Raw genomic sequence first — 15,670 nt, forward strand, 5'->3', positions numbered from 1 at the left:
TGAAAACTTGCTATTTGGTCTAAATTCTACAATTCAAATTTAAGAAATCCCTCTGCATGTTTTCAGGCAGTATAGCACTATATACAAAGAAGCTTCCTGGAAAAGTTAATACATTTCCAAGACTATAAACTGTTGCATTTTAAACCTATATTGATATCCCTGAGTAAAATAAATGAATCAAATTAATATCACAAAACTAGTTGTTAGAAAGGAAAAACACAAACAGGATTACAAATAGAAAAAAAGAAATCACTCCATATCTGGGTTTCTGTTGAAAGAATAAGGCCACCTAGAATTTTTATGCTGAAGGAGATGAAGTCAAAATTCTACTAATTAAACACAAAAAATGAACAAATTTGCCCCCACAAAATACTGAGAAAATAAGCTATTAATTATACTTACTGAATGAATAAATCTTAAATTGATACTGATATCAAATCTATTATCTTAAAACAAACATCTTTATAAACATCACTTACCTTTTTATCTTCTTTTACTTTGTGGGTTTTCTTCTTCATCTTCTTTTCATCGACCTCCTGGTCAGAAGTGATTGCAGGATTATCAATACCACCTTTCCAAGTTTCAACAGGAGAAAGAAGTGGATCTTCTTCACTTCCACGATGTCTTCCTTTTCTTTTTGTTTTTGAAGTAGTGAAAGCCTCATCATCACTTGCATCTGAATGTGTTCTTCTATAATATGACTTGGCTTTACTAAACAAGGTTTTAGATTTATATTTATATTTAGAAGGCCTCCGTTCCCCATGACCTTTTGAGGTTCTATCAGAAAATCCATTTTCTTCATCTCCTTGTGTGTTATTTACAAATGAGTTTCGAATTTTAATAATTCGATTCTGACTATCATCTGGGACAACATAAATCTCATCAGAATAGCCCTTCTGTTTAAAAATTGTGTCAATGGGTTCTGCGTAGTTATCTGAAGAATCCATATCTTCAGGATGTGCCAAAGGCACCCGGGAGGTCTGTTTTCTTGGATTTTTACCAATACCAGCTTCAATTGTTTTTAAGAGATTTGGATCCAATTTTTTCACATTTGTCTTAGGTACAACTGGTTTAGGTTTAATAGGTGGAGGCACTTTATGGTTGCGTTCATGATCGTGACAGTTTGGAGTGCTATGAACAGGGTATTCATTTCCTTCCAAATCTAACCTGTATCTGGAACGGTCACTAGGTGTTGGAAGCAACTGTACATCATCCCCAATTGGACTATAAGGAGGTGGTGCTTCTGTATCATCATCTGAATCAGGGTAGTTGTTATAAGGAAAACAATCTCTGGGAGATGGTAGAAAAACATCTTCACTCTGATGTGTTGACTCCCTTGTATTATCAGACAAGTAAGAATTTTCTATCATATTTTTTTTCTCTAGAACATCACTAAAAAACAGAGTAAAGACCTCAGTTTGCCGATGATACTGAGATAAAGAATACAATGCTGTAAATTTAGCAGTGATCTCAGTTGCAATGTGTTCTCCTTCAGTCATTAATTCCTTGATAGCCTCATTTTCAAAAAAATCTGCTTGGCTGTCAGTAACTGCCACCAGTTGTACAGGAATGGTATCTTGAACTTCTGATAGAAATGCTCGAAGCATTCCCATTGATGCTTTCCGTTTAGCAGAGTAAACTAATATATACCCATGAACCAGTTCATCCTTCCTTACTCCAATTGAAGAGTGATATGACAATATTGTGATCTGTATTCGCCTCCTTTTTTCACCGATAATTTTATCAAGCATTAAGGAATTATTTTGTCCAGCTTGAGCAGCACTGCAAGAATGAGAATCAAGGAATGGTGAAAGAATAAGATCCACACTAAATGGATCACCACACATGGCACACATGACAATTCTCAAGTCAGCTTCTGATACATCCTTATTGGTGGGAACTGGGCTCACCACATCTAAATTCTGTTTAACTGATTCCAGTACTCCTCTTAGAGCTTGCTTTATTTGGGTTTCATTAAATTTACGAGGATATGTACCTGTAGGCACATCTACAAAAGGACACTGTAATTTGTTTGCCAATTGCTGCCCTTGGTGCCTGAGAATGGGAAGGTTCTTGCTAATGGAATCTCTCTGATTAGCCAGAATTAATGTAAATGGAAGATTAGCCATATATTTATCTTTTCTGATCTGGGAAGCTTCAGTTCTTATTTTTCCAATAAATTCCCCAATAAAACTCAGTGACTCAATGGAATTAAATACACAGAAGCACCCATGTGGTTTAAAGGCAGCAGTCCATAATTGACTCAAAATATAAGGCGATTTGGCATCAACTGGCCGAAGATCAAGTTCATAAATTTTTCCATCTAAGGCATATTCATCATCAGTGGACTGTGTCCTTATCTCATTTGCTAATTCTTGGGCAAGTCCATCTTTCCCTAAAATGAAAAGGTTAACTTTATCTATATTGGTACTATCATGATATAACCGTGAGCGGCCATGATCCAACTGCAAAAGACTACTAGCAAGTAACTGTTCCACTTTAATGTCTGTACAATTTTGGCCACTAAGGCATGTTTCTTTAGTGGGATGATAAACAAATCCGATATGCTTAAGTAGAAGAGATTCCCTATCAGGTGCAAGTTTCTGTAAAGCTTTATATCTAGGTTCTTCACTCAGAACTGTATGAATTTCGCTCATTTTATCTGAACTTGGTGTTGCGTTAAGATCTAAATCATAAAAAAGTTCAGAATGCTCAAAAAGCATTTCCTGAAACTCTTCTTTGGCTTTTTCAACTATCTCTCGCTGATGCCTACCATATACCTCCTTACTATCAGTCTCAGTGATATATTTGAAGGCTTCATCCTCCATAACAAAGCACATAACTTCCTCCCATGGCTGTCCAGGTGAAATGAAATGAATTTTTTCCAAAGTCTTTTTGAATTTTTCCTTCATTTCTACTCTCCTTTTCTCTGATATTAGATGCTGTACATGGTTCTGGTAGACTTTTTCAGCTTCTAAAGTGCCTAGGAGGTCAAATGGGATTCGTCTATCATTAATTTTGTCTATATGGTCAGTTTCATCCCAAGGTGTTTTTTCTAGCACCACAAAACATAACTGGAAATCTGTTCTCTTCTCCATTAACTTCAAAGCTTCTGACCAGTTCATATGTTCAATCTCTTCTAGATTTGGCAAAAGAGTGTTAAAAGCTCTTGGTAAGGTACTTATATATTCTTCTCTCCTTTTTCTTATATGTTCCTGTTTAAGTTGTTCTATGTGTTTTGAGAATGTATTTCTGGCCTTTCTTGTTCCCTCTAAGTTGATGTACTCTTCATAATCAGGATGATTTTTTAATTTGTTACTAACAGTTTTCCAAGTTGCATGATAATCTCTCACAGTCTGCACAAGTTTTTCAAACTTATCTGTTGCTGTGACAACAAGTTGTCTCTGTGTTTTATAAGCATCCAGATAGGGAATAATTTTAGGCTTGCCACGAGTTTTATCCAACATTTGTACTAGTGCAGTGAAACATGTCTCAATGTTGACATTAAATCGTGCTGATGTTTCTACTACAAGAAGGTTCTTTTTGTTTGAAGCAAATGCCTGAACTTCTCTAAGATAATGATCCACGCATTCATCACATTTAGTTGCTGCTATTATTACAGGTTTTTTTGATTTCGACAGCTGGACATAAAGGTTGTTCACAAATTTAAGTTGATCATCAAATTTCCTATTGCATCCCTGACTTACATCAATGCACAATAAAAATCCATCTACATTGAGCTTCCCTTCAGGCATCTGCTTCTGCTCAAAGTCTTGCTCTAAGCCTAGTTGATCAGTGCAAATGTACATTAGTTTTTCCGCTGACTGCAATTTGGAGGCAGCTGCACGTTTTATATATGGTTGCAAATTCGTACTCCGATGAGGCAAGAAAGTCTGGTCATCAATGAACTCTGTTTGTTCAATGACATGAATTTTGCATTCTACTCCATCTTCACCATTTTGTGTTATGTCACCCCAGTATAAAAAGTGATCATTGTTTACTACTCGTCCTCCAAAGTCAATGGTGCTAAGCACAGAAGTATGCTCTGGATAATACTCATCTGCTTTTGAGCGTACAAATCTATTGCACAAACAAGACTTTCCAACTCCACAGTTACCTTTGTCTTTTTCAGTCCCAGAGAGTCCAACTACACTGATAGTATAGGATGGGGGACGAGGCTCTTTGTTTTTTGCCATCATAACCGTTTTCTCATGTCTCTACATTCATAAAGGTAACCATGTATACTTCTCATTCTGAAAATATCATCTCAAAATACAGGTCCCAAATTTCAGAATTGTATTTGATTCTTTGTATTTCCCTCATTTCTGCGCAAAGGTCTTCAAGGTCATATGGATCATCTTCCTAGAAAGAGGGAGGAAAAGGACAAATCTTAATCATGAATTATTCAGACTGAATTACCATATTAAAGATGTTCATAAAAGCACTATGCAAGTTAATAATAATCCTAGTTATAAGGTTACATGTATTTTAAGATACCACAACATAAACAGTTGACTCACTATTAACGCAAAATGCTCTCAAATTTTAAGACAAACCTGACAATAAAATAATCAAATACAAAAACCTAACATCATATTTCACTCTAAAATGCCTACTAGCCAAATGTGCGCTTTGCCACCAATTACTCTTTGTGAATTTGAAAAAAACTAGTCCTTTCCACTCCCTTAATTTTCCTGCCTTCTGCAAGACTATGTTGGTAATAACTAAAATGCACTGGTTATTTTAGCAACTCCTTTGTGACTTTTAAAAAATACCAAAAATCTTTCTATTACAGATTTCCTCAAAATTTATTCCCAGGCTAGGGTTGTAGCTCAGTGATAGAGTGCTTGCCTAGCATGCAAGGCACTGGGTTCAATCCTCAGCACTATGTAAAAATGAATAAAAGTTCATATGAATTTAACAAGATTTCAGAATCTAAATTTTTCAGGAAGTTTCAACTTCTATGGAATCTATCAAATTTTATGCCCCAAATTAAGAATATTCAAATATTTAGTGGGGCACAATGGCACATACCTGTAATCCCAGGGGCTCAGGAGGCTGAGACAGGAGGATCTCAAAATTAAAGCTAGCCTCAGCAACTTAGTGAGGTCCTAAGCAACTCAGAGATATCATGTCTCTAAATAAAATTGGCTGGGAATATGGCTCAGTGCTAAAGTGCCCCTGGGTTCAATCCCTGGTACCAACCAACAAACAAACAAATATATAAAATACTGAAAGAAGGGAATTGAAATAAATGGAGAGGTGAAAGTATAGCTCAGTAGTATGAATTTCACCCCCAGCAAGAAAGAAAAAAGAGGGAAGAAGGGAGAAACGGAAAAAAAAAGGAGGAGGGAGCAGGGGTTGTGGCTCAGTGGTAGAGTGCTCGCCTAGCATACATGAGGCACTGAGTTTGATCCTCAGCACCACATAAAAACAAAATAATGTGTCCACCTAAAACTAAAAAAATACATAAATAAATATTAAAAAAAAGAAAGAGGAGGTCAATGGGTAATATACATAACGACAGCAGTTAAGTAGATTGGTGTTTTTCAAACTCTAAGATGGAAGAGATCTTTATTTTCATATGGATAAGTCCAATTGTAAAATAAATTTTTTTAAAAAACCAAGCATTTTAATTAGATTCAAGGTATATAAAATTATTGTCAAACTGTTTCTAAATGTTCTTGATTTCTGTATTTTCTTTCAGAGTAATCAATAGCTTTAAGACCATATTCTGAGTAGTACCAAGCTAAATAATTTTAAGATTATATATTTGAGACAATCTTTTAGAATTTTTAACATTATCAGACACATTAAGTATCCTTCCAAAAATTATGAAATTTAATTTTGGTTATATATTTACAAGTAAGCAATGAATCACTTTTAAAAACTAAGTTTTATTTGGAGAGTCTTCATATTCTTTTGAGGCTGAATTAAAAGCAATATGTCATTTCTACCACCTAAACTTTCACTAGATAGGAAAAAATATATTCAGTCATGTACATCAACATATATGAAAATTATTTACAATGCAGACCCCCACACACAAATATAAAAAGAACACAAAATATTTTAAGGAAAGACTATTAGCTCTCCCCTTCCAAATTGCTGGCTTCTTCCCTAATCTCGATTGCAAGATAATATTTATTTTTATTATAGTGCACATTTGCTATACTAATGGTGAAACTGTCCTTATAATTTAAAGGCTTGACTAATATTTCTGGCAAAATTGTAATAATTTTAAAAATAAAACTGAAGATTATTACATTTTATAAGTTAATTCTATCAGCCTCAATTAAATTTTAACAATCAGCCATCTGATAGTAAAACAAAATGTGTATTAGGTTCACTTCTGAATAAATATTACCATATGGCAGCAACACTTGAATTATATAATGAAATACAACTTTTTATTAAAGAAACATCTAAGATATAATTCAGAGACTATATCTAAAAAGAACTCAAAGATGTTTAAGACTGTCTCTTGCCTTCCAGTTTACAAGACAGGTTAACAGAAAAATAACACCACTATGTGGTAAAGACTTGAAATATTAAAGAAATTTTTCAACTAAAATCTAATCCTTATCAAAACAGTAACATCTTTATTAATACTTCTTATATATTCTTACCTGAACACAATATAATTCTGGATACTTTTACTCATTAAAAGTTAAGACTTGGGGCTGAGGATGTAGTTCAGCTGCAGAGTGCTTGCCTAACCTGTGCAAAGCCCTGGGTTCAATACTCAGCACCACCAAAAATAAGACTCACCTCTGGTCTTTTATAGCATAAATCCCAAAATACTGAAATATACTTTATTGCTTTAGAAAGCTAAGAGTAGAAATGAAAACACTCTACCATAAAATGTATTATTAAAGTTTCTGAGTTTCAAAAAGGGTTTTAAAATTATAAAAATGAAGATCAAGTGGAGACATGGAAATCTTTTTTTGTTGTTGATGGACAAACATCATTTATTTATTGATTGATTTGTGGTGCTGAGAATTAAACTCAGTGCCTCATACCTGCTAGGAAAGTGCTCTACCACTGAGCTACAACCCCAGCTCGAGACATTAACTCTTCACCCTGTCATTGGTCACTGAAAACTGGAAGGCTTTTTATCTAAGAGACAAACTCCTATTATATTGAAGTTAAATTTTAATACTAAGGCTTCAACTCATCCTAATTAACACGACAGTAGCAATCCACCAATCATGAATATTAAAGTTCAAATAAAAAATAAGTTAGTTTTCTGGTTTTCATACCAATTCACAACTATCTGTCAATTAGACACAGTGAACACCAAAGTCCTTTTTTAAAAAAAAAAAACAACACTGCCAGACAAGCTGCTTGCTGGTATTTTGAAGTCAATCCCAGAGCTTATGACATGAATTACCACACAGTAATTTTTATAAAAATTATGGTAGAAAAAATCCTTTCACCTAGAGTTAGGAAAGATGAATGTTGGGCAAATAGTTGCCTTTTCTTTTCAATTATGACTAGTGTCATCTTTGCCTAATTTACAGGTTTGACTCAGAAGATTTAGTTTGAAGTGTTTCAAAGTTAAAAAACAAAAGTTTGAGAAACCTTAGACTAGAAAAAATTGTTGCTGCACTGACCTCAAAAGGATTTTGCTAGGTTTTTACTATGGTTAAGTGATATAATAAACTTTAAAGGATAAAGTTAGATCTCATGAAGTTGGCCCTAAAAGGTTTATAAGAGAATTTCATTTCAGATACTGGGATAGTTATATTATTAATTATCCACTGGCTTCTAATATCAAAACTGTACTCCATTAACTAACCAAAGTAGTTTTATTTTTAATTTCAGTGCTAAGAATAAAAAAATTCCCTTCTGTCTTTTATGTTCCCATTAATAAACCAATGACTACTATCTTCAACTGTATATAGGTTAAGATAAAAAAGTATCTTTCAAATATGATCACTTTTAGTATCCAACTGTGTCAACTATGCATATCTTCTCTTTTTTTGATGTAATTTTGCTTTTGTATACAGTACCTTGGTTTCGTAACTTCTAACAGCATGTTTACTTTTACTGATGAAAAAAACCAAGATAAAAGTAGCAATGACCTACACGATACTATAATATTTGGTAGAATCAAAGCCTCTTCATGCCCAATCTTAGTACTGCTTTTAATAGTATACAGTCTTTCATTTTGCCTTTAAGATGACCTTAGAAACTTGTTTTATTTCAAGGAAATATTTCAATAATTATCTTAACAGAAATTAATGACAATGCATTATATACATGAAACTCTTATAATTATCTATCAAAATGAAGCCATTTCTACAATAGGCCATTCAAACATTACATGCTCCCTTTAATGCAATTTTTCTGACATGTAGTGGCTTTTTGCAAATTAAAAGAAAAAAAAGTTACACAAGAACTCTCAAAGTGGAAAAAATATTTTTTAATAATTCAGGACTTAAACCAAAACATTTTTAGAAAGCAGAATAGTAGTTACCAGAGTTTTAGAAGGGTATGGGAAGAGGGATGAAAGGGATGGTTTATGGGTATAGGGGTATAGATAGGAGGAATAATGTCTAATGATTGTTCTATGGCATACATAGAACATACAACCATAGATTATGGTTGACAATAGTGATTTCAAAATAGCTAGCAGAGATGATTTTAAAAGTTCCTGACACACACAAAAAAATGATACATGGCCGCAAAAAGAGATGTCAATCATCCTGATTTGATCATTCATTACACACTGCATACATGTATTGAAACGCTATGCTATACCCCATAGATACGATTACCATGTATCAATTAAAATATAAAATTAAATTTCAAAGAATTAGTTTAAAAAAATAAAACTGTTCTATGTCTTTTTACAAAACTGTCACATTCATTAATAAAAGGTGCAATTTAGCTGGGCGCAGTGATGCACACCTATAATCCCACAGGCTCGGAAGGCTGAGGCAGGTGGATCAAGAGTTCAAAATCAGTCTTAGCAACTTAGCAAGAAACTTAGCAACTCAAGTGAGACCTGTCTCTAAAGAAATATTTAAAAAGGGCTGGGGATGTTGCTCAGTAGTTAAGCAGCCCTGTGTTCAATCCTTAGTACCAAAATAAAATAAAGTAAAATAAAAAAGGTGCAATTTAAAAAAAGTATGCTTTTAAATTGCTATGCTATGTCAGGCAATTCCTATTGGCCCTATCTTCAAAATACATTCATAACTTACCTATTTCTGATAACTTTATTATTATAACCTCATCCTACCTTCCCTCATCTCTGGCCCAAGCTTACTTAAAAGTCTGTACTAGATCAATTTCCCTGATTCACTCCTATCTCCCCCTCCTCCTACAATCTATTTATATCCATGCAGTTGGAGTATTCCTTTTAAAACCTAAGTCAGAGTTTGCCATTATTCTGTCCAAAACTTTCCGGTGCTTTTTATTACCAAAAAAAAAAAAAAAAAAGTAAAAGTAAAAGCCATATCTTTTCAATGACTTGCTACAAGATCCATCTTCTCCCAACTCTTCTCCTACCTCTCTGGCGCACTCTTATTATATTCCCCATTCTCATTCTGCTCCAGTCACATTGAGGACCATAAAATGGTAAGGATGTTCCTACTTTTGCACTTAGTTTTCCCAATACCTCAAAAGATAGTATACAACTTATTTATTATTTGTTATTAACTCTTATCACTTTTCCCATTCAACTCCAGATTTAATGAAAGGGCTAGAAAGGCACAGATCTTTGTTCATTCCACTAATATATCCCAAGACTAGAAGAGTGCTTCCCATACAATGGTTACTTGACACACGAGTCTTAACACATACTAAAATTGAAAGCATAAAAATAAAGGCAAACTAAATCTATAGTTATGCATTAAGCCAGAATAATCACCTAATTTTTATATGCAACACTTATAAAACAAATTTCATAAGGTGAGGGTAAATATATATATCCCAAACAGCTAATTCAAAATATTGGCTACAAAGTTTTTAAAATCATAGATATTATAGTAAATTACATGTTCAAGATCTAATTACATGAAATAAGTTTTATAATTACCTGCTTTATCTTAAGTCAAATATATACAGTATGTACTTCACAGTCTTAGACAAAGTTGTCCAAAACAGCTTAATTAAAAATAAGAAAAAAAAAAAAACTACATACTAAGCAAGGATTAATGTAATATTAATGTATTACTTTTTTCATTGTTGTTAAAATTTCAGTAACAAATTTGCCAATGTTAGGATGAGCAAAAAGAAATGACACTTTAGCATGTGTAAGGTAATTAAGTAATCTAACAATATTTGTAGGAGAGTCAATCATATTCCATAATTTAGTTTACCACTCAATCAAGGTTCTGTTATATAAACACACACTGTAAGTTTAAAGGAAACTTAAAGTCACCATTCCTATCAATTAGTCTTTAGACAAAACAATAATCAGGTTAACAAAGAAAGCCAATAAAAATTTTCAACAATTTATGTAGTGACTAAATAACCTGGAAATATTAGAAATTTTTTTCTTTTACCTTATCTCCAGCACCCAGAATGGTGCCTGGCATACAGTGAAAGCTCAATAAATATTTGATTAATAATAAATGAATATATATCCAGGTTTGGAACACTCAACTCTAAAAATACTAGACAATCCTGATGTCTCACTTGCAGGCACAATTAACAAATATCACACATGGCAGAATATTCTAATATTAAAAAGTCCAGGAGGCTGGAGTTGTAGCTCAGTGGCAGAGCAGTCTAGCATGTGTGAAGCACTGGTTTCAATCCTCAGCATCACATAAAAATAAATAAATCAAATAAAGGTATTGTGTCCATCTACCACTAAATATATATATATATAGGGATGTGTGTTATATAAAGTCTAGTCTTTAAAAAAAAAACCCTATAGTTTGATTATTAACACACATTAAGCAGTGAGTCTCAAGATTCCACTTAAGTTCTTCTAAGGAGGATCCAAGCAGATAGGACTCCATAAGCTTCCTACACCCTACTCAGCAAATGTAATTGTTGTTTTACCTTTTGACGTTTCAAGTTATTGTTTGGAAAAAGTTTCAATGCTGAAAATATCTGAAAACTTAACAATCAAACGATTCCCAAACAGGTTAACCATGTACCCTATTATTTAATCTACATCCTCCTCTAATGTGTTGTTCCTAAGGTCTTGGTATAAATTATTCCTAATTCTTCCCAGTCTACTTCCTTATTCTGTGGTGAAAATAGAAGAACCAAAGGTCATTTCATTTACATCAACCTAGAAAAACAATCTATAAGTATTTACTGTGCTTAGCTACTATCTGTTTAACCTTATGTCAAAGGTTTTGAAGGTTCAAAGGCATGTACAGGGAAGTATACACTAAGCCAATATAGGTCTGAGTCCTTTTAAACTTCCCACTCAGAACAAAGCAATGGGGACAAAATCCAACCTTTGATATTGTAATGCTATACACAGAGGACTCATCATTCATAATGTAAACAACACTGAGTAAGTTTCAGCCACTTTAAAAAGATGAGAAATATATGCTGATGGGAACACTGAGAGGTCAAATAATCACAGGAAGAGGGGTACAGAATTAAAAACATGGGATTTAAAAAGAATGCGGAATTGAGGGTTGAAAAGTACTTTCCCTTCTACATATTTTTAAGAATATTTAGAGTATCATAACTGAGGAGATAAAGGTAATGTGCTACACCTTGGAGTTGATAAATACAATAGGAATTTAAAGAAATGAAAAGTAAGTACAAACTGGAATTGATCAGGATTTTGATTTTTTCCTTTTTTCTGTGAAGAGCCAGCCAAGCAGCAAATACTTAAGGTCTGCATACTATACAGTGTTACACTACTTGACTATGCAGTCATAGTGTAAAAGTAGTCACTACTAAAATGAATGACTATTGTCACATTACAATAAACCTTTATTCAGGTACACAGAAATTTTAATTTTATATAATGTTCACATAACAAAATAGTTTTTTCCACAACCATTTTAAAATGTAAAAAGTCATTATGCAAAAACAAGTAGCAGGGCAGATTTGGTTAAAACACTACAGTTTACAAACCCTGAAATAAATTAAAAAGTTTCAGTGATGGGGCTGGGGTTGTAGCTTAGTGGTGGAGTCCCCGTCTTGCACAAAGGAGGGACTGGCTTCAATCCTCAGCACCAGCACCACATAAAAATAAATAAATAAAAATAAAGGTATGTGTCCATCTACTACTAAAAATATTTTTAAAAAAGTTTCAGTGAATAGCCAGACATGGTGGTGTATATCTGTAATCCCAGTGACTCAGCAGGCTGAAACAGGAGGATTCAGAGTTCAAAGCCAGACTCAGCAATTTAGTGAGACCCTAAGCAACTCAGTGAGACCCTGTCTCTAACAAAATATAAAAAAAGACTGGGGATGTATCGGCTCAGTGGTTCAGAGTCCCTGGGTTTAATCCCTGGTACCAAAAAAAAAAAAAAAAGTTTCAGTGAATAGAAAGGATTTGAGTGAATCTTAGAAAATAGGCTGGATTTAGTTTAAAAATTAAAGTCATTCCAGGTGTGTGATTAGGATGGAGTGACTGAGCTATACTGGAAAGTAATTAGGTTGAAGATAAAATATGACTATCATCTTCAAGGGTAAATAGGACCTTGTAATAAGCATAGTCAAGAAGTAAAATACTGGATTTGGTGGGGCACAAAGCCCAAGACTACTGCTGGCTTGAAGTACCTGAACTATCATAATAGAACTGAAAAGAGTAATGTAAGACACAGAACTTAGTGCCTGGCTACTAAATATAAGAAATAAAAGACAAATGAATCAGTGTTTCCTAATAACTGTTCAGTTTTAGCAACAAATGGTGATATCACCTACGTTTCAGGCATTATTTCCAAAGACTAATTAAATTTTAGCAGTGAAATGAGGCAAGGTCAAGATGACTAACATAAACCGGGTACGGTGATGCATGTCTGTAACTGTAATCCCAGCCTTGGGAGGCTGAGACAGGAGGATCATGAGTTTAAAACCAGCCTCACCAACTTAGTGAGGACCTAAGCAACTGAGTAAGACCCTGTATCAAAATTAAAAAATAAAGAAAAAATGGGCTGTGGATGTGACTCAATGTTAAAGCATCCCTGGGTGCAATCCCTAGTATGTACGTACACACGTACGTGTACACACACACACACACAAAGATGTGGAACATAAACTTCAAGACTGTAAAACAAAGAAAAGTATCCAAGAGACCATTTAATATTCTTTAAAGCATCTGAAAAGTTATACAGTCAAATAACAGGGAAGAATAGAACATAGTAGAGAAGAGTAGAAATCTGCATCTTTCAATTCTCCAGAGTAATAGCAATATTAATTTTCTATTTTGTTATCTAAAGTCAACAATAAAGACATCAAAAGAGGAATTATCGTAGCACTGGAAAGAGATGTAGAGAAAAATGGACAATTTTCTATCTGACAACGTCTAACACAGCAACTAGAAAAGCAGTTACATGTATTTTTTCTTCACTACCCCATCTATTATCCTTGCATTAATACTTCCCTAAACCTTTCAATTTGGCTTATTAGGTACAAACTAATGCTCTTACATCTTTACCTTATATTTTCATCTCACTTGCCAATTTGTCCTTACTTCCTAGCACTTCTGGTCCCAATTGTCATTAATGTACCTAAATGTGTCTCCCACCACTACCCCAAATCTTTACCTACTTTTAAATACTGTCTCTTTTACCTATCTCCCTCTATAAACTGAATTTTAAATCAGTAATATACTTCCCTATATAGAGAGCTTCTATTCTGTACCAAACTGGCTTTTAACACGTGGTCTCTTGATCTCACCATCAAAACTGTAAGCTCTAACGGGAGCTTTTAATGAAGTAATGTTATTCTTTTGTTATATCACTCAACAGTGCCTAGCTGCTCAATAAATAATGGTCTGAGATTATAAAAATAGGCTAAATCTAATCTGATACTTACCATTAACTCTTCATAAGAAAAAACAGGAATCTAACCAATTGACACATATTATTCATATTTTAACTATGAAATTACAGTTATATGTAACTTTTTCCCAATTAATTAGCTCTTATATAAGGAGTGAATCCTACAGGTGGCATCAAAAATTGACAATCTGTTCCACTTCACTGCATATTCTCAGGCATTATAATCCACAATGAGCCATCTAAAAACAGTGGGAAAAATTTAAAAGACTCCTTGCTTGTCACACATTCAAATTCCCTCTTGTAGTTAAAGCAGTGAAATTGGTGTTTAATTTCATTAAACAAAACAGGCCCTGATACAAATAGCAGTTCTCTTTTTTGCATCTTTTAGTATTGTTTACTCCTTTATAGTTACTACCTCTCCAATTAAGGCTCAAGCTTGAGCTACACCTTAATTTATCTTAATTTCCTAGGGTGAGGCACATAGTAAGTGCTAAAGAAAATTAATCTAAATTAATGATAACAAATCTGGTTTTAATATTTTTTAACATAAATAAACTTTTTAAAAAGTAATTCTTATATTTAAGTAATAGATAAAAATAGAAGCTGCCTTGGTTTGGAAAGGTTGTTCCTAGAGGAAGTCTCCAGGCATTTAAGGAAAAAAACCAAAGGGAACCAAGAACCAGAATTTGAAAATCATTTAAAGTTCACACTTAAAATTCTTAGCATATTTTAAGTGTGAACATATAACTATTTTTCTTAATTTCTAACACTGTTTTTTCCTAGTTGGATAAAATAACCCACCAAAGTCTACACATAAACAGATAAGAGCTTCATTACTCAAATTACCAAATGATGGATCCTTTATCAAATTTTCTCAGTTCTTTTAGAAATCAAATTCTGCTGGTAAACTTTAAATGTATATTACAGACATCTTTCAGGAACCTAGTATTACTAAGAGAGAACAATGCTTCTGGAGTCAATTAACTGCATCCCTTCTTGATGTGCAAAGAAAAAAACAATGGAATCTTGAAGCCCAAATAGTACCTGTGGAACTTAAGTTGTGATAAAACTTATTCAGTAACTACTAAGAAAATCCCTATTATGCTATTTCATATTTAAGCTGTGAAAACCAAGGCAACACTTACCTTACATCCTAATGCTGAAAGTACGATCTTAATGAAAAATACTTTTTCTTCAATTAAAAAACTATTACTCTAAGCTGCACCATAACTTCAAATCCAAAAAAGGAAAGCAAATATTTTATTCACTAGAAAATCTGAACTTTCAAGGTCAAAACAATTCATTTTCTCCAAGAGTGTGTGTTTACTAAATCTACCTTTCAAACAAAAAGGGGGAAAGGAGGAGAGATGGTTTTCAAAACATTTAGGGTAAATACTTTATGACAGAATTAAGATATTAAATTAATAACACATTATTTGAGTTGCTAAAGTAGTTTAAATGGAGGGATACTAAAAAAAACGATAAAGATAACAATTCTGTAACTATTCTTAGTATCAAAGTGTAATTAATCCCACTACCAATATCTCTTAATAATTCATACACAAAGATTTGTAAAGTAAGATGCTGATCTGGGTTAAAAAATGTAGCCTATGCAAAATTATCAAATCAATAATTACCTGTAATCTGTACTCTGATTCTGTTTTGAGTCAATCAGATCTATTACGCTATTTCTTGAAAGGCAAAATATTATGCATTCCAACCTTTCAATATTTTTA

General features: G+C 33.3%; 1 protein-coding gene across 7 annotated transcripts in view; it reads right to left on the minus strand.

Annotated features, from left to right (window-relative positions):
• Arhgap5 (Rho GTPase activating protein 5) overlaps positions 1 to 15,670 on the minus strand; it is a 76,996-nt gene that overhangs the window by 59,006 nt on the left and 2,320 nt on the right. For all 7 annotated transcript variants that reach the window (XM_078050239.1, XM_078050238.1, XM_078050240.1 and 4 more), the window contains exon 2: positions 480 to 4,362. In XM_078050239.1, the coding sequence (XP_077906365.1) occupies positions 480 to 4,199 (3,720 nt within the window). In that variant the 5' untranslated portion in view covers positions 4,200 to 4,362. The remainder of the gene's footprint in view (positions 1 to 479; positions 4,363 to 15,670) is intronic.

This window comes from Ictidomys tridecemlineatus, chromosome 5, assembly GCF_052094955.1.
Source record: "Ictidomys tridecemlineatus isolate mIctTri1 chromosome 5, mIctTri1.hap1, whole genome shotgun sequence".
Lineage (NCBI taxonomy): Eukaryota > Metazoa > Chordata > Mammalia > Rodentia > Sciuridae > Ictidomys > Ictidomys tridecemlineatus.